This window comes from Triturus cristatus, chromosome 5_2 (assembly GCF_964204655.1).
Source record: "Triturus cristatus chromosome 5_2, aTriCri1.1, whole genome shotgun sequence".
NCBI classification, from domain to species: Eukaryota; Metazoa; Chordata; class Amphibia; order Caudata; family Salamandridae; genus Triturus; species Triturus cristatus.
Window position 1 is genome coordinate 413,576,310 of NC_140588.1, and position 26,897 is coordinate 413,603,206.

General features: G+C 44.4%; 1 protein-coding gene across 2 annotated transcripts in view; it reads left to right on the forward strand.

Moving 5' to 3' along the window:
- The window catches only part of ANKRD12 (ankyrin repeat domain 12), a 436,051-nt gene that overhangs the window by 351,374 nt on the left and 57,780 nt on the right, over positions 1–26,897 (forward strand). For both annotated transcript variants that reach the window (XM_085607326.1, XM_085607327.1), the window contains one exon: positions 10,257–10,355. In XM_085607326.1, coding sequence (XP_085463452.1) covers positions 10,257–10,355 — 99 coding nt within the window. The remainder of the gene's footprint in view (positions 1–10,256; positions 10,356–26,897) is intronic.

The following is a 26,897-nucleotide window of genomic DNA, read 5'->3' on the forward strand; positions in this document are numbered from 1 at the left end:
GATGGAGAAGTAGAGTCACAAAATGGCCGCCGATCATCTATTGAGGTCCCCTTGCACACCATATAAAATCCAGACCTGGCTTGTAAAGTACATGAGTTCCACATAAAGGGAGCCGTAGGCCACCGTGAACGGTTCCTCGAGGTCGCCAGGTGTAGTTCAGCTGGAAACTCCTGCGGGCACGGTGAGGCAGGCAACAACAAAGCAGGCAGCAATGACCGGGGAAACAAAGTATCTGCCATTGAGCAGGAGAGCGATTGATCCTGAGCGCCGGGAAAGCCAGATGCAGACACCGGTGTAGCACCGTTATACCCAGTCGTTGCTTCCCCGCAGGAAGACCACAGCACTGGCAGACTCACGTCTTGTTGATCACAAACGGGGCGCTCACGGCCCGCAGCAGACAGTGTAGAGTCGAACCGCTCACTCAGCGTTTGCAAGCCGACACACAATTGCAGACGAAAGTCCCGCAGGGCAGCCAGAACGGAGCCGTATGTCAGCGGAAGCTGCGTCCCCACAACGGCAGCAATCCGGGACGGCACTGGGGAGCTGGAGTCTGGTAGAGGGAGGGCGAAGCAGGCAGCGGGCGAGACCGGAGCATCACCCCCCAGCAGCGAGCAGGCAATCAGCGCCATGTTTTACCGTTGAACGGTACCGTGGCCAGGGGGGGGATCGTGACAAGGAGGCAATTCCCAACAGGTCTGCGCCGCAACAGGTGAAAGCCAGCAGTCTCTTCCCCTCCCTCGGGCTCTCTTTGCAGCCGACTAGACCATAGAAGAAGGGGGTCTGCAGCCTTCCACAGCGTGGTCCACAGAGCGGGGTAGGAGACCCGCCACACCGGGGCTTACCCTCTAGCTCCAGCCCATCAGGTGCAGGGTACAGGAGGTGTCCGGGCGTCTCTCTCCCGGCTCTTCTGGCGACCGTACGTGGCGTGAGGCGGGATCGGGACCTCGGGCTCAGATTTGCACCAGCGGGTCCGGTGACTGCGACACTTCCAGGGGGCCGGCCGAGGCCACAGTAGAGCAAGGGTCCAGGGCGGGGAACAAAGGCACCAAAAACTCCGGCATCCAGGCGGGCTAAGACTTCGGGAAAGCGGCGGCGCAGTCAGCGCGTCGTCGCACACGTTACACCTCGAAAATCGGCAAGGATAGGAATCAGGATGATAGTCCGAGGCCAAGGGCCGACGGAGCCGGGCGCTCAAGCGACTGCTCCGGTCGCCATCTTGGCTCCTCCCCATCTATCATATTGTTAATCACCATCATCAATATGTGTGAAAGCACTTTGAAATATAAAAAAGGTGCTTAAATCTGCACCCACCAAGGTATAAGCATACCAGTGGACAACAGACCTGGCGTTCAGTGTTCAATGAAGTGCTTTAATTCATGACAAACCCAATATAAACAGAATGTTCATACATATTCTGGGCCTTTAACAACTGGTATAGCCCAAGGCATATGGGCTCTAAGGCCATTAAAACATTCCAATCACTAATAGTAGAATGTTCTAAATTAAAAAGGGAGAAACAAGAAGACAAACATTTGAATATTGGAGCAGAAGGCTTATACCAGCCATTTGAAGCCCAGAGCCACTCCACTCTCCAATGAAGCTCTCAACATTCCAACATTCTTATATAGCCTTATAGCCCATTGCCAAGGGTATACCGGTTGTTAAAGGCCCTGAACCCGAGTTATAGGCCTGAACCACCTGGGAGGGCGTAGAGTGATTTGGCGTGGACTGCAGTGGCGTAGAGTGGTGCAAAGTACAGTTGCCTAGAGTACAGTGGTGCAGAGTAGAGTATAGTGGCATACAGTGCAGTGGTACAGAGTATTTAGACGTAGAGTGCAGTGGCATAGAGTGCATGGTTTTTAGTAGAGTGCAGTGATTTGGAGTGGCATTAAGTGCAAAGGCGACGAGTGCAGAAGCGTAAAGTGAATTGTTTCAGAGTAGAGTGGAATGTAGAGCGGTGCATGGCAGAGTACAGTGGAGTAGAGTGCAGAATAGATTAGAGTGGTGTTGTTTTACTTAGAGTGCATTGGCGTGGAGTGGTACCGCATACAGTACAGTAGCATAGAGTGCAGTGTGGCAGAGTACAGTGGCTAAGGGTGCCATGGTGCATAGTACAGTAGTGTGAGGTAAACAGCATTGGCATAGAGTAGTGCAGAGTAGACTGCAGTGACGCAGTGTGGAGTGGCATAGTGTGGATTGATGCAAAGTAGTGTGTAGTGGCGTGGAGTGGAGTAGGGTTAAATGGATGGTGCATGGTTTGGTAGCACACTACCATTACAGACAACACATCTTCAATTGAAATGACCATTACCTAGTGTATTGAGGTTTTTTTTGTATTAATAATGTTTTCACACTTCAAAATTACCCCAAAAAATTCTTCATTTGTGCATTTTTAATTCTGATATGTTCTGAAATATCTGCCCAGTTAATTTACAGACATTTACATTTTGTTCTGTGCTAGGAAAAAAAAGTTGTACAACAGTCCTCAAGCACTCCCCCAGTAGCTAGCATTATTGCCACATAAATCCTCATTTTTAAGTCCGTGAAAGAAAAGTAAACACCAAGCTGCCTGCAAGACAGAGCCTGTCATTAACCTCTGTCGTTGAATGCACAGCAAATGTGACAAGATAAGAACACAATTTAATGCCTGTTTACAGAAATCCCGTAATGGTGGAAGAATACAGTAAATATGGTTTGGGCACGGGGAGGGATAAACTCCAGTTAGGCAGCCTAAAATAAACAGATTCAGCGCATAGAAAGCAAGCAAATGTGAGTTACAAATCACGCCAATGGTAAGCAATGGGCAGAATGTATTCCCAGGTGGGCTTTCCGAATGTCCCCAAGCTGAACCAGACAGCTGTGCTGTCTGGTAGGCTTCAATGTAAAAAGGACAGACGAGTTCATATTGTCATGACAGTGCTGACTTTCTTAGGGACGAGAAACTGTCAGAATACACATGAAAGTGCAATTTGTTTCTATGAGGAAATTGTGTATAGAACAGCAATGGTTTTTAGAGAGACATGGATTTTCAATTAGTGCTCTTAGTTTAGTTTTATTTATATTTTTTTCGCCCCCCTTCCCTGTCTTTCGTTTTTTTCTCCCCTCTGTTTTCCTTCCTCCCCCCTCCACCTCTGTTTTCTTGCTATTCATTTCTTCAGCTAAATATGAGGCAGGAAATAAGCACTTTCCATATGGGATGCTATTTGAAACTGCAGCATAAGATTTGATCACAATATTAAATTATTGTATGATGTTATGTGTATGAATATCATTGAGTTGGGTAACAATAATCATCTGTTATTCAGCACCGAGATGCCCACGGGTAAACGTGCGCTTTACAAATACGCATTTTTTGGTAGTCTCATCTCAGTTAAAAAACAGCCCACTGGGACTTGATTATCATATGATTAGTTCTTTTTAGGAGGTGAGATGAATATAGGTTTGGCCTTTGTATAACTAGGTTTGGTAAAATGAATTGTATGGTGCACTTTAGCGATCAGTTGACAGTATATACGTGAGATGAATACAAGCCAAATTATGGTCTTTTTATTATTTCTATAAATTTGCTGTAATAACTCAAAATAGTCCTTCAAGCGCTATGAATTCGATAGGGCTTATGTTTAAGGATGATAGACAATCAATGAATAATTTTCAAGGATTATTTTGACAGTTGAAGAAATGCAAAGACTAAATAAATTTCAGAATTTGGAAAAGAGAAGGGTTGCTAAGTCGTTCTACCCTTGCTATGAATGTTTCTAAATGGTATGGTGGATGGTCACTTAAGTTGATTTGAAAAAGGCAAAATAGCCAAAACACGTTGTCAATAAACCAGGGTGTTGGAATTACTTAAGTACGCCAGCGTGTTTTCATGTATTCAAAGAGGAGCGTTTTTTAGGTATAACTGTAACCAATACCCATTGCTGTGCACTTAGGCCTTGTGGTGGTTTAGTTGTCGATGCCTGATTGTGTGTGTGTATATGTATAGGTATAAGCATATATATAGATATATATATTCTGAAGGTTTGACAGAGCACAGATTTGGTAAATGCCGCACCTTATGACAAGTGATTATAGAGGTACTTGTTTGAGTGCCTACATTTTAAACAGTTTGCCTGTTTTGTGTTTTTGATCATTTGCTTAGATTGACTATTTAACAGGGGCTGTTGGCGATATAGAAAGGCAGATTATTTCCGTTGAGGAAACAATTAACAATGAAACCACTACCCCACTCTCTCCTCAACATCCAACTACGGATAATGATACGATTTATAATGCAAGTGATATAGAGGGCGGAGGGAAAGAGATATCGGAATTTGCTCCCCATGTACAGTTGATTAACGGGTGCGTCCAGGAAATTACCTGATAAATTGATACTTGTATAGCGCACTACTCACCCGCAAGGGTCTCAAGGCGCTTGTACGAATACCGCTGTGGAACCCATCCTGGCTTTCCCTGTGAGGTGTCCACTCCTGGGCACCCCCAAGGTGGAGGCCAGGCATCCTTGGCGTTGTGGGGGCCGTTGTGGAGATTAAGCAAGCTATTGCCCAGAGTTGCAGAGTGGGACTCCATGATTGGAATAGGTACCGAAGCGAGAATTGTCAGGTCCGTGGATTTTTGAGCCCAAGACCCGCCGAGGCGGGGAATTGAACCCTGGTCCCGGGCCAGACCTCTGCATCAGGGTCTGCCGCTCTAACCATTGAGCCACACTTCTCCACATACAATATTTTAGACGGGCCAATAGAAAATGTTCAATTACCAGCTCAGAAAAAACCCTGCAACCCATCTTTAGTAACAAAAGCCCAAAATAGCGCTGGAGAAGTGGCCACAACCCACCCGATTCCTACCCATACACCTAGGTCAATAACGACCTACCCAAAAAAGGTACACGGGAAAACGCAGGGTACTAGGAACAAAATACAGAAGAACATAACCACTAGGAGCGCCCGAGAGGGAAAAAAACTGACATTGAGCACTCAAGCACAGTGAGGGATTTGCATATTGTCATGAAAGATATAAAGGAGTTTGTGGCATCATCCTTTAATTCCCTCGTGACAAGAATGGAAAAAATTGAAATTGGCCTGGAAAGAATTCTAGGGGCACAACAAAACATCGCTCAGAATAGCAATGGGCAAATTGATAAGTCTGTCCCAAAAATAAGAACTTTGACAGACAAGAAAATCCCAGAAACAAGTAAGTGGGGCGAGCGTGGGGTCCCACGCCCTAATGCACCTGTTCCTCTCTGTAAAAGCCCCACACAAGACGCAAAAGTAAATAGATTTAGAGACTTGCGTGGGGAAGATAACAAAATAAGAATTGAACAGAAGGGAGGCGATAGCATTGGTAAAATGGACAATAACGCTCGTGGGGAGAGGCATAGAGCACAAATTCTCAACCTCCCCCCTGCAGCTATTCCATATACCATTATTCTAACTAATGTCACCTAGCTCCTACCAGCGACAATAGAAACATAGTCCGCATTAAGAAACAAGACAATAAATTGTTTGGGTGTCAGGTTTAACAAATGCCCTTTTTAGGGAATTCTAAATGGTGAGGAGGGTTGACTGGGTAGGTCAAAGCAGTAAATTGAATGAAGGAGACTGTATAGTTCTCTTGTTAGGATCACCAGCCTTAGTCAGGGAAATCCTATTGAGAACCCACAATCTAAATACACCTCACACCGGTATCCAAGCCCACCCCCTGGTTTTTTTTTTTACCAACCATTGATCATAATTACCCCAGAAAACAATGGTACGCGGGGTTTGACATGAGATGCCTTATCCTACCAATTACCCATCTCAAATAGATTTGGTCCCCTAACTACTCTAGACGAGAACGATTGACATTTGATGGACGGGGGTCAGTCAGTAGATAAGCATATCCCCATCGCTGAAAATCAGGGTGTATTTTCCCCGCCGAACCCGGCTCTGGAAATCCGTGAGGACGAGGGGGGCAGTAACCTAAGAACCGTCTGTCTCAGGGGATGATCATACGACGCTAATTGACCAAGAGTTAAGACCATGCAGAATCCTTTTTTGGAACGTGGCAGGGTTAAAGAACAAGGCGAATGACCCAGTTTGGATGACCTTTATCAATAACTGTGATGTCCTGTGTCTACAGGAGACCTGGACTATCAACAAGATACATATTAACGGGTATAAGACATACCATACACCAGTAAATTCAATCACCCAGCGGCAGATCAAATGGGGGGTTATGCGTTTACATCTCGAATCTGCTGGCCATATATAAGAGTGAGATGGTTTACTCAGAAGTCTATTACCAAATGGTTTTAATGCACACCGCACACGGTAGGTAATGCATTTCTCCTGGTTAACTTCTATAACAATATGGAATTAGCTCAGTTGGGTCCTATTTTGGAGAAGCTCAGTGGGAACATTAGCATCTTAGAACTTAAGGATGATTTTGAGCTCATCCCCATATGGGGTGGCGATTTTAATACCAGTCTGTGCCCGGTGGCGAAACTAGGGAAGTGTGGTTTAACCACAGATAAGGCCGATCCACTTTCAGCACACCTTAAAAGGTGAGTTGTTTAATGAAGTCATGTTTAGACATGACCTGGGTTTTACGAATCACCTGTGTATACCTACAGTGGAGTTTGGGCATACTTTTATAGATAGAGGTACTACATCCACCATTGACTTTATCACCATCCCAAACCACTATGCTAGTTATGTTAAAGCCTTTGACATCCATCAAAACGTCATGAGTGATAATTTGGCTATTAGCATAAATTTAGCAATCCCAAGCCATGTTCTAAGGAGATCTTGTAACAAAATAGCATGGGTTCAGAATATCGAACTGGGCAGGAAAAACGGCTATGCTGTTTGTTGGGTAAACCGGGATCCTATGAAGTTAACAAACAAGATAATAGTAAAGGCAATAGATCCAATTCAAATATGCCTAAGCGATAGTCCAACACACAAAGATGTTTTAACTGCTTTCAATAGTATCACAGAGATCGTTAGAAATATACTGACTATGGAACGCAAAGTTACGTGTAACATTGGGAAAGGCTGGTTCGACAAAAACTGCACTAAAAGCTACTCTAATCTAAAGGACGCTTTACAAAGAGAGGTGAGGAACACGAACGAGATTAGGGCCTGCAGGAAGCTGTATTATGCAGCAAGGAAACACAGGATAATTGAGTTGAAGGATAAGGCATGGAAGGATCTCAGTGATGCAGCCGTATGCAAAGATTGTTCGACATTTTGGCTGGCAGTTAATGCCCCACTTCTTATTAATAAACTAGACGTTCCATTGATCGAGTCAGCTATAATGGAACAGACTTGGATTGACTACTTCTATAAAGTCTATTTAAGACAAACAACAACTGAAGAAGTATCCCAGAGACCAGAATTAGGGAGCACAGATCAGTTTTTCACACCCATTAAATTTTATATTTTACTTCAGGATGTTATCGCTGCACTCAAGGCAAGCAAGACCGGTAAGGCTGCAGGCCCCGATGGAGTACCAATTGATCTCTATAAGACAAATCCTGAGATTTGGGGCCCCATCTTAACTAGGGTCTTACAAGCAAGCTGTGAAAAAGGTTTTATTAACACATGGGATGAATCAATCATAGTCCCCATCTTTAAAAAGGTCTATCGGGAGAATCCTGCCTGCTACCGCCCAATATCTTTGTTGGACTCTCTAATGAAGATAGCAGGCAGGATTGTCCTTGATCGTTTACAGGGATGGACCGAGGAAAACGGAATCCTAAGTGATGCCCAATATGGTTTTAGAGCAGGGCTTGGAACCAACGAGCAGATTCTGAACTTAAACATTTTAATAGGCAAATATACCCAATGGGGAAATTTTATCTGGTCTTTGTAGACCTCACAGCTGCCTTTGACTGCGTAGTTCACGATAAGCTGTGGGGCGTTCTTAACGAATTGAAAGTTGAACCCGTTTTAATTCAGTTTTTAAGACAGTTATATGTTGGAGCTAGCGCAAAGGTCCGTTATGGCACAGAGGGTGAGTGTACCGCCCCATTTAACATAGAATGTGGCGTTAGGCAGGGCTGCGTCCTAGCACCACTCCTGTTCTCTTTATACACCAACGCCTTGGAACAAGAGTTGGTGCTACATACTAGGGACCCACTATTTGTAAATACTCGCCGGATAGCATCTCTCCTCTATGCCGACGATGCGGTGCTTATGGCCAGCACCCAGGTTGGACTACAAAGGGCTCTCTCTTTTTATACTACATTCATGGACAGGCTTGGTCTAAAATTGAACGCTAAGAAAAGTTTTGTGATGTCATGTGGGAGAGTGAAAAACAACAACAGAAGTTTCCAGGCGGGGGGAGTAAGGTGGAACCCATTACCTCTTTTACCTACTTGGGCGTTCTTTTTGATAGAACAGGCTCATGGGCCCCAGCTGTTAAGGCTAGGTCCCTACTTTTCATGAAGTCCATTGCAGCTCTTTCAAACTTTTCCAAAAAGTTAGGGAAAAGACCACCAGAAATCCTATTGAAGATTTATCAGGCAAAGTGCGTAAGCGTAGCAATCTACGGGGCAGCTATTTGGGGATTTTATGACTGTACACAAATCCAACGTATGGAAAACGCCTTTTTGCGGTTCATCTCAGCCGTTCCAACTAGCACACCGGTTTTTAATTGCCACTCTGAATTAGGAATCGCTTACATTTCTGACTTAATAAAAGCCCAGCCGGTACTACTATGGCACAGAATTTGGACCACAGAGAGTACGGGACTCAATAGGGCGATAATAAACGACGCACAGAAATTAGACAACGCCCGCAAAATTTTATGTTTGAAATATATCGAAAATTTTATGCAGGACATTGGTCACCCTGAATATTTCATCTCGCCTGATAGTTTGAACCATATCAATCGGAAGGAGTTTAAAAAAGTCTGTATGACCCACCTAGAAGGTAGAAGGAAACAGGTTGATGCTTGAGATGAATAAACCAATGGTGGTTAGACATCAACATATGGCAGACACCTCCTGACAAGATTTAGGTTTGGGTCCTTCCATCATTTAATTACTTACCCAACTATCAATGATTGGTCATTGGACCTATGTTTATGCCCCTGTGATAATGTCTCAGCTCAAAGTACGATGCACGTGGTCTTATTTTGTAAGTTGTATACTAATGAGAGGCATAGATGGCTAATACCACTCTTAAAACAGGGAGGTTGGAGGCAATGCCGCCCTGTTTTTATGTATTTACAGCTGCTGGGAAATTGCTTTTGTATTGGTTCTATGGTGGGCTTTTTAAAATGTGTATTGAGGACTAGGAAAGGCCTAACCAATTGAACTACGAGAAATGTGTTGGGCTGGAATAATATAGTATGAGATGGTTTACTCAGGGAGTCATAGAATGTTTACATGCACATTTCCATCTAATAGGATTTCACCTATGATAGCTGAGGATTCATGAATCTTAATATTTAATCGCTGATGATGTATTCTCTTTTTAAATGTCTGCTTTTATGATTTTTATGTTTGAAATCATATAAAGCTTGCTTTGATTGATTGACTAGTATTCCTGTGTCACCGAGAGGATTTTACAAAACAAAGGGCCTGATGTACGAAGCTATTTAGCATTTCTTGAGGAGCCAAATCGCTATTTCGGCCGTTAAGCAATGCTAAATAACCTTTTCACATGTACAATGGCCGTTTGGAAAATCACAAAATGAGATTTCTACCCAGTAGAAATCGCATTTTGTGACATCCAAATAGGAAATCGCAAATAGGTTTTTCCTATTTGCGATTTCCTATGCACATGTACAAAGCATTTCCTAAATGCAAATTGGGCATTTAGGAAAAGCTGTTACCATTGACTCAAAGTTGATGGTAAACGTGCCGTTTAAAAAGATAAGTACACCAAATGCTTTTTATAAAGTACAATAAAACCCCCACATGCCCCTAGGGCATCTGTACGCTTACATGTGCATCACTTTTTTTGGGGTGCAGCAAGGGGGGCCTTAGGCTTAAAGTTACCCTTGCTTTAACATTTCCTAATTTGCGATTCCTGTTTAGGAAATGCAAAAAAAGTATTTCGTACATCTGGCCCAAAGAGACTTATAGGTCAAATATGCAACTATTTTAATTATGACCAAACAGTTAAAAAAAAAAATACCAACCTTGTTCTCTACCAAAGGTTTATAAATATCATTGCTAGGTAGCCATGACAACCTAGACATTTGTTACTCTTTAGGTGTATTTTTAATGTTTCTCAATTTGAACATAGTGCTGTTCTCTTTTTCAGATTACACCCCCTCCTTCTCTGTTGGAGCCCCTGAAAGAACTTTTTAGACAGCAGGAAGTAATAAGGATGAAACTCCGTTTGCAGCACAGTATTGAAAGGGTAAGGAATATATCATTTGTTTAATGTAAGGATACTTGCATTTACCAGAGAAATTGCTTCAGCTGTGTGATTTCTGGCAAATCTTTTGAGTTTATGGAGCCATGGTGCTAAGATAGTGTATTTTAAAGGAACGAGGGTCCCTTACTGTGAGATGCAATTGACCATATTGCATAGAAATATGATGAATTCTATGTCACACTTCCAAATGGAGTTTCAAATGTATTTATCATAAGTTATAAAGCATAGATTCTGTGGGAAACATAACCAAACGAAGAAGTAACAGACTTGTAGTGCTCAGACAATTTTCCCTTGACTACAGTGAAAACATTACATTTTTTTTTTAAATGGCTTTTAAAAAAAAATGGCCTGGCCCCGGGGGATGGGGTCCCCGGGGCTGAAAATAGCCCAGGAGGTGGGCTGCTTGGCCCCCCTTCCCTTGAAAGTTTTTTTTTTGTTTAAATGGCCATGCCCTGAGGGATGGGATATCCTGGGCTGAAACCGGCCTGGGGAGGGAGCCCACGTAACCACCCTCCTTTTTTATTTTTTTAAATGGGTCAGGCCCCAGGGGATGGTGTCCTCTGGGCCCAAAACGATCAAGGGAAGGTGGGCTACACAGCCTCCATTCCTAAAATATTTTTAAAAAACGGAAGCTGGCAATTAACCGGAGGCCCGCCCCCTTTCCCCACTACTCTGCAAACGCGCCTCCTGGCGTGCCCTTGGTTGGGGATGATGTTCGCTCCTGCTATGTGGGATGATCTGGCAGGCATCAGCAGCTCCTTTGTGCCCATGCAGGGATCAGATTGGGCTCCTGCCAGCAGGTCTCCCCTGGCACTGACTAACGTCGTACCAACACCTGGGCCTTTACCTGTTGTGCCAGTCACAATACTGGTGTCAATTCCAACACCTCCACTACCATCTCAGCTGACTCCCATTCCTCGGCATGATACGCTGACTGTACATTCCAAGACCCATTTCTCTAGAAGAGAGTCTGAATGCTCTCTAAGGAGGAAATGTACAGGGCAAGACAGCCCATGTCATTATTGGCCTAGAATGCATGTACAGATGCTGAATTAACAACAAGTCACAGATGGTAGCGTGACATGGCACATCTGTTTCCACCTCACTTGTTGGAGACAGACAATTATCTGAAACTGCCACTTGCTTGTGGGATAGACACATCTCCAGGCATTGACACAGACAATCCTCCAGGCCCTTAAGAAATTGCATTATTCCACTCTGCTTAAGAAAGCAGCTGAATTCCTATAACTGCTTCTTTCACCAGTGGAACAAAATTAAACTTATTGACGGGGTCCTGCAATCCGCTTCTATGGCAGCAGAACTGCTTCTACCTTTCAAATGAAGCCCTGCTGTAGCCCTTCAAGGACGCATTGGACATGCCCACATCTGCACTTGTGGTGAATTGATCCATACTGGCACTGGGGGAGCCACTGCCCTCTTTTCTTTATTCAACTCCAGAGAGTCTTGTGGTACAGGGCTTTTTTTCGTGTGGCAAGAAGAACCCGTGATCCTTTCCAATCCACTCACCATAGAGTCAATCCAAGAAATGGTAGGCACTGGGAGAAAAATAACTTTTAGTCCGGTATCTGAGCGCTTTGTTCTTTGAACACTGCATATCTCCTAGCAAGTTAAACACATGCCATAAGGCCATAGCTGCGATGGCGATGCCCAACCTGCGAATACATAGCATTCATCAGCCTGGCACCCTATACATAATAAGCAATCCATCTGAAAAACAGAAAAAAAATGAAGAAAAACAGAACTCCCAATAACCTCTTGATACTGAAGTCTCTCTGTGAATCACACACAAAGCTCATTGTGTCACCCAACGCTAGGGCCAATACCAACATGATCGGTAGAAGCACCAAAAGAGGAGAACAATTTTCAAGACAATCAAGCAGTGCATGAACCACCTCCCACACCCATCTGTTCCTCACTCAACAGAAAATTGCAATGCCATTAACCTCTTCTTGGGTGACAAAATACAGATGATCCAACAGCATGTCAACATCAAGTCTGCTTCATCTATTATCCCTCCCCCTTCCTGTAGGATCCTGCCGTGGTCAACCTTCAATGCCCTATCTCTCAAAGATCTCACCAACATACTCTCTTCCCTCAAAGCCACTTAATAGAAAGATGCCTTATTAGTCTTTCTTAAGAGCTCTCTCAGAAGATGTTTTCTCATCCCTACCCAACATTGTCAGTGCCTTCTACGCTCAAGACATCTTCCCTGAAGCTCTCAGTACAGGCCAGATTCTCCCACTCCTACAGAAATATGGACTAGACTCTCACAACCTTGCCAAATACTCACCCATCACTCACTTGCCATTTATTGACAAGATCATTAAAAAAATCAGTTTATGTTCTATTCCAAAATCAAATCAATGATAACTGTCTCCTGCACTAACAGACTAGCTTCAGATCACGCTGCTTTACCCATCGTAGATTAAGTACGCCTGACCATAAAGAACATGACTTCTGCCTCCTAATAGTGCTGGACTTCTCAGCTGCCTTCGACAGTCGACTGTCCTACCGGCACACTTACCCTGGAGTCTGGAAGCTGCACTGTCCTTCAGTAGTCCTCCTCCTACCTCTTCAACCTACACCAGTTTCACCACGTGGGCACCTCAAGGTCCCAAAAGATCCCTATCACCTCTCTATCATCTTCGATCTCTACATGGAGCTGCTTAGTGCTCTATTCACAGATACCAATATCAAGGTTGACCAATATGCTGATGATACACAACTCGACTTGAAAGTCTCCTTTCTTCAAGTTTATCCAGCGACTCAACACTGCCTGCACATCATTCTGACCTGGATGTCCAACTCCCACCTGAAGCTCAACCAACCAAGACAGAATTTCTGTTATTTGCCAAAAAACTAACTCAATGAAATGAACCTTGGTGGCTTTGAAACCCAACTTCCACCCGTTGACCTGTTAGTTGCATTTGTCATGGACGCTAACTTCACTCTCAAAAAACACATTCCCGCCAGCTCTCTAAAGAAATTGAAACTGCTTATGTAGTGAACGCTTCAAAACTGCTGCTCAAGCCCTTGTATTCTCACATCTTGGTGATGGTAGTGCCGTGCTCCATGGGCTCCACACTGGCACTAGACAGTGATTTAGGGAAGACTGGTGAGCCAAATGCTAATAATAGCAAAGTGAGTCATGTGGCCCTCCTCCCCGAACCTTAAAAGCCCAGGTACCCCAGCCCTCGGGCACTTCCACTCTAAGTGAATGCTGCTGTGCCCAACTGGGGCAACTACAAAACATATCGTTGGAGGCAGCGGGGGTAACCCCAGGGCCACAGCCGGAGCCCCGTCTGCTGCGGGTACTGGCATTACTCATACCTGGATGGAGCAGCTCTTTTTGCATATACAGTCCAGGCGGGAGCAACATCTGTTTCTGTGGCCGCAGAAACGCTGGCAGGGAAACAAAAATCTGCTCCACCCGGCAGAACATTCTTCAATCTCCCGCTGGGTGAGAGCAGATATGCCTTCCCTGCCCACGTTCCTGCAGCAGGGAAGGCAAGCTTATTCCCACCCAGTGGGAGCTTTAAAAATGTTTCCGCCAGGCTTGAAAAGACATAGGTTTCCCTGCCCATTTTCTGCGGACAGGAAAACTACTGTGTCTGTGATGCGGCCCCAGGGGATGGGGTCTCCGAGACCTTGCCAGGCTTATGCAGGGGGGCAGCAGGTCCTCTTCCTCGCTGATTGTTTGTCTCTGGGGGATGGGGTCCCCGGGGTCGCTTAAAGTCTGCGATGGGGGGCCCATGCCAACCCCTTTTTTGTACAAATTGGCCCATGGGTATGGGGCCCTGGGGTCCAAAATTGGCTTGTTGAGGGGGCCTCACTTATGTCCCCCTCCCCAAATATCGTTTTAAAAAATGGCAGGCCACCATTTTCTTTTTTTTGAGCTGCGATCCTACAGGAGTCTGCGGGATAACAGCAAAAACATCCATGGTTTCTGGGTTTTTTTGGGACCCAGGGAGGGGGACCCTCCATAAGGGTAGGTGGGCAGGGTATCCCTACTCTGCCCCCTTGTATAGTGTTTTTAAAAAAACATTTCAGGACAGAGGGCTGGGTCCATGAGTCCTTTTAATGGCTGTCAGTAAAATTTTTCTTCATGTTGGTGGGATCCAATCAGAGTGAATTGGCCCAAAGGGAAAAAAGCTGCCTGGGCCAATCATAATGCTATATTGTTTTAAGTGAGTTTGAAGCACTCTCGCAAGAGCCCCTCGAACCCAATCATCCAGATATACACTCTTTTTTTTAACTTAATGTCTCCAAAACATCTGAACAGATTACACGAAATCGCAAAAAGTGCAATCTACAGACCAAGATCTAGCTTTCTGCCAAATTTGGTATAATTCCATTCATCGGTTTTTGCAGTAGTACTTAGTCTATGGAAAAAGCATGGGGATTTTACGTTTTGAGGACCCCCCCCCCCTTTTTCCCTCTGTCCCGCTTGACAAATCACCCCAAAACTTCCCATTCACAAACTAGGCAAAAAGGAGAAACCTTTTTGGAAAGTTTCATCAAATGGCGCCAAAGTTATTAGCAAAACAAAAAAGGCATTTTCTATGGAAACTCAGACCTAACTATTAACTAACCAGTAGCGACCACCACAGGAAGGGGGCATGGGGGTATATAATGGATCTTACTATATTCCACATGTGCAATGGAGTAATCCCAAAAAAATAGGCATGCAATCTAAAACCATGACACCAAAGGTGATGTTCGGCTGAAATCATTACATTCTCTGAACCTGGAGCTCTGAAATGGGCATTTAGCTTCAGGTGTACTTTGTAACTACACTCACATCTTTTCTGACAGAATTGGAAATGCTGGATTACACTTTTGCTTCTAGTATTTAATTATTATCTAGATTTTGAAACACCACAAATGATTAGACTCCGATATGCTTTCCCTAAAACCACACTCTATTATGAACTTTATGATAGATGAATGGGTAGTGCTACATATAATGTTTGTGGGGTCACTCTGTTGTAAATGAGGTAAGAGACTTGGAATACTGGCTTGATACAACTCTGTTCTATTCCTGGACTCTAAAGTAAATGACTTGGCAATCAAAGAAATCATATGCAGACTCTCAATGGGTTTTTCATGATATATGTAAGTCTAATGATCAGAAGCAATTCTTTTTTTCGTTAACTAGACAGTACTGATATAGGAAACGCTGGTAGCAGTGTGACCCCTGTTAAAGCGATAGAATTTACATAGATTGTTTCAATGTGTTATGTCCTGGTTAGAGGCAAAGATTATGCTTAACCTTTCTTTTATTCTGTACTCTCTCCTTACATAAATATATTTGGCCCTGGGAGTTGGGATCCCCAGGGCCTCTTAAGGCTTGTGGGAGGGAGGCCACATGCCCCAACCCCACTAATTAGACTTTTTCCCTGGGAAATTGTTTTGGGCCCACGGATAGGGACCCTCTAAATGCTCGGGGAGGGAGCCACGCTCCCACTTCCCTTATAATTATTGTTTGTCTTCGGAGAATTGGCTCTCTGGGCCCCAGTTGTGCTCATTTGGGGGGGGGCGTAATATATAGAAGGTTTTGGCTCCGGGGATTGGGTCCACCAGGCCAATAGGGGCTAGGGGAGGGGGGTATCCCCCCACCTTTTTTAAATAAAAAAAAGACCCCAGGCCAATTATGTCCTCTGGCAGGGATCTTAGCTGTCTGCGGGGGATTAGATGCAGGGCCATGCCACAGCCCAGGCCCTGTGGCTAACTCCATGCCTTAAGGCTAAATGCCATGCGTGGCTGGGATTGGCTTCTCACAGGCAGTTGTTTGCAGGTCCTGACCGAAGGCCATATCCTGTAGCGAACTGCACGCCTTTGGCCATGCACTACGTGGGCTTGCTTGCGATGGGTTGCCAGGCCCTGTGGTCAATCTTTGGCATGTGCAGTGGTGGGTTGGCTTTACTTCCGATAATATTACCTTACGGTACATAAAAAGAAACGAAGTCAGTTATTCGTTCCCTAAAGTACCTATAACTCACGTTCTCACCATGCACTGCTAGTTAACCCAGATATTACATCACTCATAACTTCTATGACATCATTGATAATATCACTGCAACATTTGCACTTAAATTATTGATTAGAATCCTGTGTATGGTGGGGGCACGAGTTATAGTTACATGAGATTACTAGAATTGGTGAATTTGTGTTTCTTTGAGTTAAAAACATCACATTGTCACTAAAATGTTCACATAACTGTCCCTCTAAGCTTTGTTTTTTTCAGTAAATATGTATATGTGTATATATATATATGTATATATATATATATGTGTGTGTGTATATATATGTATATAATAATAAAAAAATATATAAATAAAAAAAATACAGCCTGCTGGAAAACCAAATTGGTATATCTAGAGGCACTGACCCTCCGCAGCTCTTACCAAGCTAGTGCAGAAAGCTGATTGACTGCCAACACTTAAATCAGGATGTGATGGTAGTCATCTTGGGACTCGACTCAGCTGGTTTCCAAAGAAAAACGTTAAAAAAAGAGGAGGAGGCAGGGACTACCCTGACCTCCTAAGCCTGGTGATGGGGTACCCCAGGGACCCTGCCAGGGCCAAAAAGCCTTCGCAAAGATTTGCGAATCCCTGCAAAGATATAAATAAATTAACTGTGGTCACCCGCACTTGTTTAAATATCTGCCTCTGAGTGGGCCAGGTTCTTGGGGCTTATTTCAATATATAATAGGGAAGAAGGGCACCTGCGTCTCCCCCTCTCACCATTGCCGATATGGGCCTGGATATCGCCACCTCCCTGGAGCAAGGGAAACCAAAATTAAAAAGGAGGGGGCCATGCGGCCCCCCTCTGAAGGCCTTTTATAGCACCGGGGACCGCCACCTCCCAGGAGCTTCATCAAAACATAACCCCTCTTTACAGATAAATAGCCCCTGGAACCACCACCTCTGCCAGGGAACTACCACCACTCTGGGTCATGCCCTTTAAATCGAAAAGAGCAAGCCATTAATGGCCCTGGGGACCACCACCCGTATTTCCCGACGATCTTGATGACACGTTCTTGATGTAGAGGAATAAGAGGACATCTGCACCAATCAAACACGCACTTACTTCATATAGTTAGGAGGAAGTACCCTGGTTTGGTGATTCACTTCTTTTTAGTCTTGTATTTCTTGATGAGGATTCATGTTATCACAGATTTGTGAATAAAGACCCTGCAGAAACAAACATTTTGCCGTAAATACATGCTTACAAGGTCACTGGAGACATTACCTTGGGGTCCTTTACGCAGCTGTAGTGTAGATTATGCACTATACATTTGCCCAACAAGGTAGCGCTTACTAATTAACCTGTATTAAGTACTCCAGTTGGGTAGATATTTTCAGCAAAACTGTGAAATCTTCTTGGAAAAAATAAGGTTCCATTCTGGCCTAATTCTCATTTCACAGAAATTAAGCCTCAACGGGAAGCACTTACAAATATAAACACAGCAGTTGCCCCAGTTGAAGCTCCACTTATGTAAAGCATAAATTATCCTAACTTCTTGGGCTTGGCGAAGGCAAAGCAAGTGTGTTTTCTCTTGTATTCCACATTGAAAAACAATCTGAAATCCTTAATGGAGGTGAATGGATTTTTTAGCTACTGTAGCACAATCTGATCTGTAGTGACTGTGACGAGTGATTTCTTTCTGGTCTTGAAAGCAAAGTCCATGCTTCTCCCTTTTAATTGCCCTGAGTATGCAGATGCCCCAAATCCTCTGAAAGTCAGCTAATTTGGCCCCACCCTGTTTTCCTTAGTAGTATGAGAAGGTCTTCCCACCTTTTCCCACGTTGATGGATAGCTTACCAAACTACCTCCGAGCATTTTTCCTGCCAATTTTGGTGACATGTTCTTGATGCAGAGGAATTTTGAGGACATCTCCACCAAACAAAGAAGCAATTACTTCATATAGTTAGTGAGAAGCACTCATTTTTTTTAGCGGAGATTCACCTTTTTGCAGTCCTACTACATTCTCTAGACGAGGATTTATGTTATCACAGATTTGTGAATCAAGAAGATCGAGTAACAATCACATTTCTGAAATTACATGAACACAAGGTCAGTGAAAACATTTCCTCGTGGTCCATTACGCAACTGTAATGTTCAATATGCACTAGTTATTACCCAATGAGGTAGCACTTACTAATTACCCAGTAAAAAGTATTCCAGTTGGGTAGATATTTTGTGCAAAACTGTGGACACTCATTGAATCAAGGGGCATGTTCAATGTTCAACACTCGGTCCATCATGCCCTTTGGTTTTGCTCAATTTGGTTCTGGCCCAGTCACACACAGCTACTGACACACCCCTTCAGCCACTCTCACATGTACTCACACACCCACTTATGTACACATGCAGCCACTAACACACCCACAAAACCACTAATTCAACCACTTATAGACCCAAACAGCCACTTGCATACCCACTCACAAAACTACTCACACACATGCAGCCATTCACACACCCACTTACAAATCCATACAGCCAGTAACGTACCCACTTACAGATCTATACAGCCGATCACACACCTATTCACATACCCAATCCTGTATCCACCCATCCACAGAACCATACATCCACTCACAAAACCGGTCATGCATGCACTCATAGACCCATACAGCCACTCACACACCCATAGAGCCACTCACACACCCAGTCACCGACCCATACAGCAACTCACACACCCACTCACATACCTATTAAGCCACTCACAACCACTCACACACCCAAAACACCATTCCATTCCCACCCACTCACAGACCTATACAGCCACTCACATACCCTTTCACTGACACATACAACCACTCAAACACCCACAAAACCATTCACACCCGCTCACAGACCCAAGCAGCCACTCACACACCCACTCACACACCCACTCACAGACCTATACAGTCACTCATAAACCCAATCTCAAAGATTACTATCAGGAAATAAAAATGTTAAAAATATTAGAACTTGATGAAAGAAAACAAAGGTTACAGGGACGTCCTAGTTGGAAATTAACGTTTAAAAAAGTGGAAATTCCTAAAAAAAAACATATTGTAGAGGGACGTTATAGTTAAGAACTAGAATTTTTAAAAACCTTGAAAATTCACTAAAGAAAACAAAAGGTTACAGGGACGTTAGAGTTGGTTCCGATTTCTCTCTTACAAAACCAGTGAAATTCAGCAGTTATAGTTAGCTGAGCTGGAAAAAACAAATGGAAACAACGGCGGACTAAAGTGACCGCACTTCAGTAATGATGTACATATCTCATGTCCCGTGCAATACTCGTCTGGCACCTGCCGCTGTTTGATGCCACTACCCAGCAGATCAAGAAATATAGCACATAGGAAGATGCACCAGGAAGTAATCAAGCTCCAATATATAGTCAGTGTCTCATTTATTAAATTCCTTCAGTAAGACCAAGATAAAATACAGCCAACGTCTTTCGTTCTAATTGCGTCTGGAACTTCATCAGGGCTGTAAATAACATATAAAAAAATTAAACAATACAAACAGTAAACAACGCAACCATTATGTAAATAACATATAATACTAACAAGATGCTCACAGGAACTCATTTGGGGGAACGGCAGACGGCGTATAAGCCTAAAAAAGCTACAAGTAGGCACGCGAATGGGAGGCCTGGGTGTCCCGGATTTGAGAGCATACTACTATGCAAGCCAACTACAATGGTTATCTTATTGGACGGTAGGGCGTAACTTGCAAGAAATAGGATTCTCGATGGCAGACATTGACAATGACGCATTACACAAGCTATTATTACCTGGTAGTAGACTGCCAGGCGACCTCCCCCCGCTGTTGGGCACGGCACTCCGCTGCTGGAAAGCGGCGCTGCAATATACACAGGCGCCCCCGGCATATGCAGGTAACATTCCCTTCATGGGGATCCCACTACCTGGAGGCACTATTACGAAACGCAAGCTGAAGCCATGGATAGAGGCAGGAGTTAACACGGTGTCAGATCTTTTTGGCGATGGAATACTTCTAGATCATGATACCTTTGTAAACGAAACATGCGGCACTGCTGAGATACGTTAGAACGCACTGGGCCCCGCAAAGGCAAGAACCCCTCACCAATGACCTGGTAAAGATGGTGTATTACATGGGAAGAGGTAGGCATCTTATTAGATGGATCTATACAGGTATCAGTACACACACGAAAGCTGCTCTTGATACACTGAGGAATACATGGGCGGGTGACATAGATAGAGACATAACGGACAAAGATTGGGCGAAGATATTGGCGCATCCAAGGAAGGCCTTGAGGAATGCGAAGTTCAAATTCATACAAACAATGGTCTTGCATTGGGCTTATCTTACCCCGCATAAATTAGATCGAATGTTCCCCCATACACAGCACTGTTGCCCGAAATGCTTGTTAGAAGGTGCACGCCTAAAGCACATGCTATGGTCCTGTCCATAAGTGTGGGGATATTGGGACACTGTCAGACATAGAATAAGGGAGGCGACGAATCGGGAAATACAGAATACACTGGAGGAATGCATATTGGGGCTCCACAAACAAGTCTCAAAACACAAAGTACAATACCGCTTTATAGATTTAGCGCTCATCCTAGCTATACGCAACATAACTATGCGATGGAAATCGCGGAGACCCCCAGATATGCAGACAAGGCACACGGAAATGATTCGATGGGGCGCTGCGGAGAGTGCGGCACTACATAAAGAAGAACTTAAAGGATTGCGAAAAACACCAATAGCGTTGGAATGGGATGTAATGCTGGAAGCTATAAAATCGATGGACCAAGTCTAAGACCCTAAGTAGAGTGTAAAATTGTTAATGCGGAAGGGTACCTAATTTTTTGTCAGCAGTGCATGGACTGGGAGATGTATGCTATGCACGCATAGGCTTGCCAGGAGTATATGTGAAGAGATGCACAAGGCGCAGAACGCAGACACACACGTGAGACGGGGGAGGGGTGGGTGGAGGGAGTTGGGGAAAATTTGTTGTATCAATAGGACAAAGGTATCCTTAATATTGGGGACTGCTGTCCCAAACGAGATAGGACGTGTTCAACTTATTCTATAGAATAGTTCAGCATAAGTATATTGCAGCAAAACTGGATTGTGTATATGTAAATGCGATATAAGACAGGAATAAGGTTGCTGCAAAAGTGTAACATGTGGATATATGCTATAAACGACTTCAAAACCCAATAAAATATGTTTAAAAAAAAAAAACATAATACTAACAAAATATTTTGTACAAAACTCTGGTTTGTTCTATGGACAATAGTACATGTAATCGAGCCACCTCATATTACATATGACATGGCACATGATATACATAATACATCCTACATTTAAACAAAGACAAGTATCCTAAATCTCAAAACCTCCTATGAGGCAATGCCATGGCCATGATGTATTAACTAGCACATGACATACCTAGAGCATCATACATTACAGAGAGCGACATGAACTGAGGGAGTTTGGCGGCGAGAAGCACGCAAGAATGAGAGCAGGCAATATGTGCAGTCTAACGGAGTGTTTAACTAAAAAGAAAAAAGTAGCTCCCTAAAAGTGAGCAGTGGAAAGCTGCAAGTCAGCCATTCAAAAGGATGGTAATGAGGCCTTGCTCCAGGGGAGGGACAAAAAACATAGAGGAAGGCAAGCCAACGAGAAAGAAGCAAACAATTGAGTGACCAAAAAGCCGGCAGGCTGTAATCTCACTTTGAGTTCTTTGTAAGCCCACCTATTGGTCTTTCGTAAGCAGACAGATTGCTCTGTCTGGGAGGCGAGAACAAAAAAGGGATTGTTTCCTTGAACATTTTTAAAAAGGTTTTGCTTATGTATCTGGACACATGGGTGTCTTCCAGCAACAGAATTTCTAGCACACATTCCCGTTTCCATCGAATATGCTACTTTACTACAATTCGTATAATACTATTGAATTTAGCACACCATTGTTTTAAACTAGGAGTTTTTTTCTTGCACTGCTATTTCATTGATAAGATGGCTTTTTATTTTTTATCTGTTCTATCAGGAAGATTGTCAGCATGAATAATTGGCCAAAGTTTCCTTTCTGTGATTTAATTACTCTAAACTGAAACATGTGTTAAGATTATATTGGGCAACACTTAGTAATGTAGAGAATGGATTTACACCTGGGATCTCCAACCTTTTCTGTAATAAGAGGTTCTTATGTTCAATGAAAATCATCCCAAGCAACTAACATTATTAGTGCTTTAATTGTGACCACATCAGACATATTTACTGCTATAAGCAAAATTGAGGGGCGCTAGAGAGCCGGCAAGGATGATGTCCACACCAGTGTGAGGCTTCTGCTGTCCGGGGCACATATTCATCAGAATCCTGCCCCAGAAGACCCAGCATACCTTAGAAATATGCTAACTGACAATTAGACACTCTTACGGGAAAGTGCTGCTCATCTGGGGCGAAACTGCACTGTTTTTACAGTACAGCAAGGGCTTGGGCCTGCCTGCCTTTGCTGAAGCTAAATGGTGGTAATGGCGGTGGCCGCCGTGCCTGATCCCTGAGATGAGAACTAAGTGCCGCGGTGAGTTGCGGAGGGAACCGCTGCTGGGGGAGTACTTGATGCACCAATAGTTTCTCTTCTCTGCAGCTGAGAGAATGCACTGCCCGCTATGACGACGGCCAGAGAGACATGCGGTGGGGCCAGCCTGTGCCATATGAGGCCTGCTGCAGTGTGGCCCGGTCGAGACAACTTTGTGCTTCTCCATTTCTCCGGTAAATGCCTGACTTGTCATCCCTGCTATATGTGGGATAATATGTATTGACTAGTGCACCTGAACCTAGAGACTCACTCCAAGGCGGCCGACCCTGAAATAGTACAGAACAGCGACACACACATGTTGGATATATTTGTCTAATGTGGAATGTTAGAGGACTGAGCAATCCACAGAAGCGGAGTCACATTTTAAATAACCTGGCTAGGCATACATCCATATTGCTCAATTACAGGAGTCCCACTTATGGAATTTCACACACACCACCTTTGCTTCGCACTGGGCCTCCCATAGGCAATTCTCTACCTATTCCACCTATGAGTGTGGAACTATTACACTCATCTGCAAAGGTGCACCATATGTTCCACAAGGTTCCTTAACGATCCCTAAGGACGCTATACATTAATGTGGGGCAGGTTTGCCTCAGTGGCCGTTTCCATAGTTAATTGTTCTGGACCAAACACTGATGACCCTGCTTTCTTCGATAGGCTGTGGGAGCAAATTTTCAACATTGGCTCCACCCATGTTCTCTGGGGAAGTTTTTTAATGTTGCACTAAATGCGGCTCTGGATAGATCCCATGCCCCATCCTCTTATCATAACACTGCATCCCATCACATGCAGAGCACAGTGGAAGAGAATGATATGTTGAATGCGTGGCAGACCCACCACCCTTTGGCTAAGGAGGACACCTTTTACTCTGCTGTACATAACAGCTGGTCAAGGCTGGATTACTGGCTCGTATTTAGGGATCTGGGTACATGAGTTCACAGTTGCGTATTTGACGTGCACATATATCGATCACTCCCCGGTACTGCTGGTGCTATGCACCCGACAAACCTGTCCCTATACCCCGCATGTTATTAGACGCTCCTTTCTGTGAGAAATTGAGACAGGAGATTGTAGATTTTATTTAGACAGAAATAAGGTCTCGTCCGCAAAAAGGGCACGATCTGGGAGGCCTTTATGGTCACTGTGCTTGGTATATGTCTGGCCAAAGGCGGGGAGTGTCTTGCGCTCTGTAAGAGATTATTTGAAAGGGCTGGAGAGAGGCCTTAAAACCCTGGAGGCTCAGCGAGGCAATTCTGAAGACCTCGAGGTGTCTGAAAGGATCAGGAAAGCCTTGACAGACTTTCAGGACACAGCAGAAAGGGAATGTTTGTACCGTGGCAATTATGTTGGGGGCAAGCATTTGACAAGGGGGAGCAGACGGGGAATATTCTAGCGACAATAACATGTATATCTATTTCACGAACGATATACTTGAGATTAAAGACGGAACAGTATTCAAGGACACCAGACATACTATGGATTTTTCCCTCCTATTACAGCAACCTGTACACGTCGATACAAGGCGTGGACATTGACGCCTACCCTGAAGATGTTGTGCTAGGTTGGCTGAGTGATGCGCAAAGGGAATTTCTGTCTTTTGATATAGAAGACAAAATCAGAGAGACAATTATGCAGATGCAGTCCGGCAAGCACCCGGACCTAATGGTCTGCCTGCAAACGTTTATAAGACCTATATCAGTACATTGCTACCTATCCTAAAATCTGTATCTCAGGAGGCGAAGACCTCCCGCATACTCCCACCCTCCATCGGTGAAGCAATGATTATCACTCTGCCCTACCCCGGTAAACCTATGGAAAGTTGCAAATCTTATAGTCCTCTATCCCTCTTCAGCTGTGATGCCAAAAATCCTAGCTAATTGCCTAAGCCTTCTCATGACATTCTAGGTTAGACCTTGACCAGCTGTTTATTCCTGGGCAAGCAGTATCTCACAATTGGCGCACCTTTTTTTTCCGCTCTTGCAGGACATAAATCCAGATCTTACCGCATTGACGGTGTTCCTCGACGTCACTAAGGCGTTTGACTCGCTGGAGTAGGAATATTTAGTGATTGTACTCCAGTATATAGGCTTCCCCTCTCCCTTTATTCCCAACCAGCTGCCAGGGTGAAGATTAATGGCAATAGTTTGGATCCCTTCTCCATCAGTCGGGGCACTAGGCAGGGGTGCCCCCCTCCCCGCCACTTTTGCTGTTGCTTTTTGCTCTGGCGGTAGAACCACTGACTGGCAGTCTTCAACAGCATCACAGCGAATATGCACTCCGCTATCCCGCTAGAGATTTGCTTGTGTCCTTATATGCTGACGATATTACGTTCTCAGGAAAGCTTGAATGGGGGGTACTGTGCGAATTTGTTCAGTTTAGCGGTTTATCAGGCATTCAAATTAACTGGGAAAAATCTAATGTATTCCCTCACACCGCTTCCACACTGCAAATTAATTCTGACTTTCAATTGAAATGGTGCGATTCTGAGCTTTGCAACTTAGGGATAGTGGCTACTAGGGATCGGGGCAAGTTAGTCAAGGCGAACTATGCCATGGCCCTTTTCACTATATTACCCAATGTATCTTGCTGCCCCTCCTTTGGCGGGTCGTGTCTCACTCATGAAGATTGTCGTCTTGCCTGAATTTCTCTATTTATTTTTTAATATACCTCACTCACCGCGACGACAATTCTTTAAAGCATTAAAATCTCATTGATTTTGGCTGGCCTGGGCAGGAAAACAACTGCGTCTCCAGTGAGATACCCTCTCACAGCTTTTCTCCAACGGGGACTTTGAGGCGCCAGATATGAAACTTTACTTTTTAGGTGCCCTGGGCACTATGCTGTGCATTGGTAAAGATCGTCCCCCTTCATGCCGCATCTAGCCATTGATCAGATATACATGGCTGCAGTTGCCCCGTCTTCTTACCTAGTTCGCAGGCTACCACTGCTTCATCATTGGACTCCACGGTTGGTTGTACACGGTTGGTTGTACAACAGTGGCATGGTGTAAATTGGCTAAGAGACTCGCCAAGCCTTTGCTCTACTCTCTGTTGATTCCATTGCCTTATCATCCCTCCTTTCCGGTCACACACGAAGCAGCTTGCAGGCACATGCCTCATAAAGTTGGGGTCTCCACATGGGGCGATTTTTACTCTGATGGGTTGTTTGTCTCCTGCAAAGCACTATTTGCAGAAAAGGTGCGGACCCTGTTGGATATATTTCTCTATATCCAGTTGCGGCATAATGTAAAGGCTGCCACTGCTGACTTTCAGAGTGAACCCCCTTTTCTCAACACTCTACACACTGCTCAAAGTCAGAAATCTGAGACACTTGGTCCCCCATCTATACCACACTGCTCAACTGGAGGCACTATATCCGGCGAGGCGGGCTCGGGCTGGATGGAAGCTGGAGTAGTGGACGAATGGGCAGTGGAATTGTCAGCAGATGGGGGCGCATTACCTCGAGTAGCCGGCTTCGTATCATCCATTATATGTTTCTACATAGAATGTACTACACCCCTACAAGGCTGCACCGATATAATCTCCACCGAGATGATTGATGTGTTAGATGCATTGGCAGACTACCTCCACCTCACCTGGGCGTGTGACCCAATTGAAGACAACTGGAGTGAAATTATTTGTTTTTTAAATATCTTTATTGAGCAGCTTGTAAAAAAGAGGCATACATCACCCCCGAAATAGGGCTCAACAAGGCACGTTTGCACAATCTATCAATACAAGCCAGTTTTTATTTCAACTAATCAACCCGCATCAAACAAGCCCGCCTCCCTCAACCCCCTCCCCCCCCCCATTCCCGGCACTGTGTTGCACATGACATTACTCAATGACAGTCCCAGCCCTCCACACGCATACAAAAACTCTATTGGAAAATAAGTCCGCACAAGTAGGGTT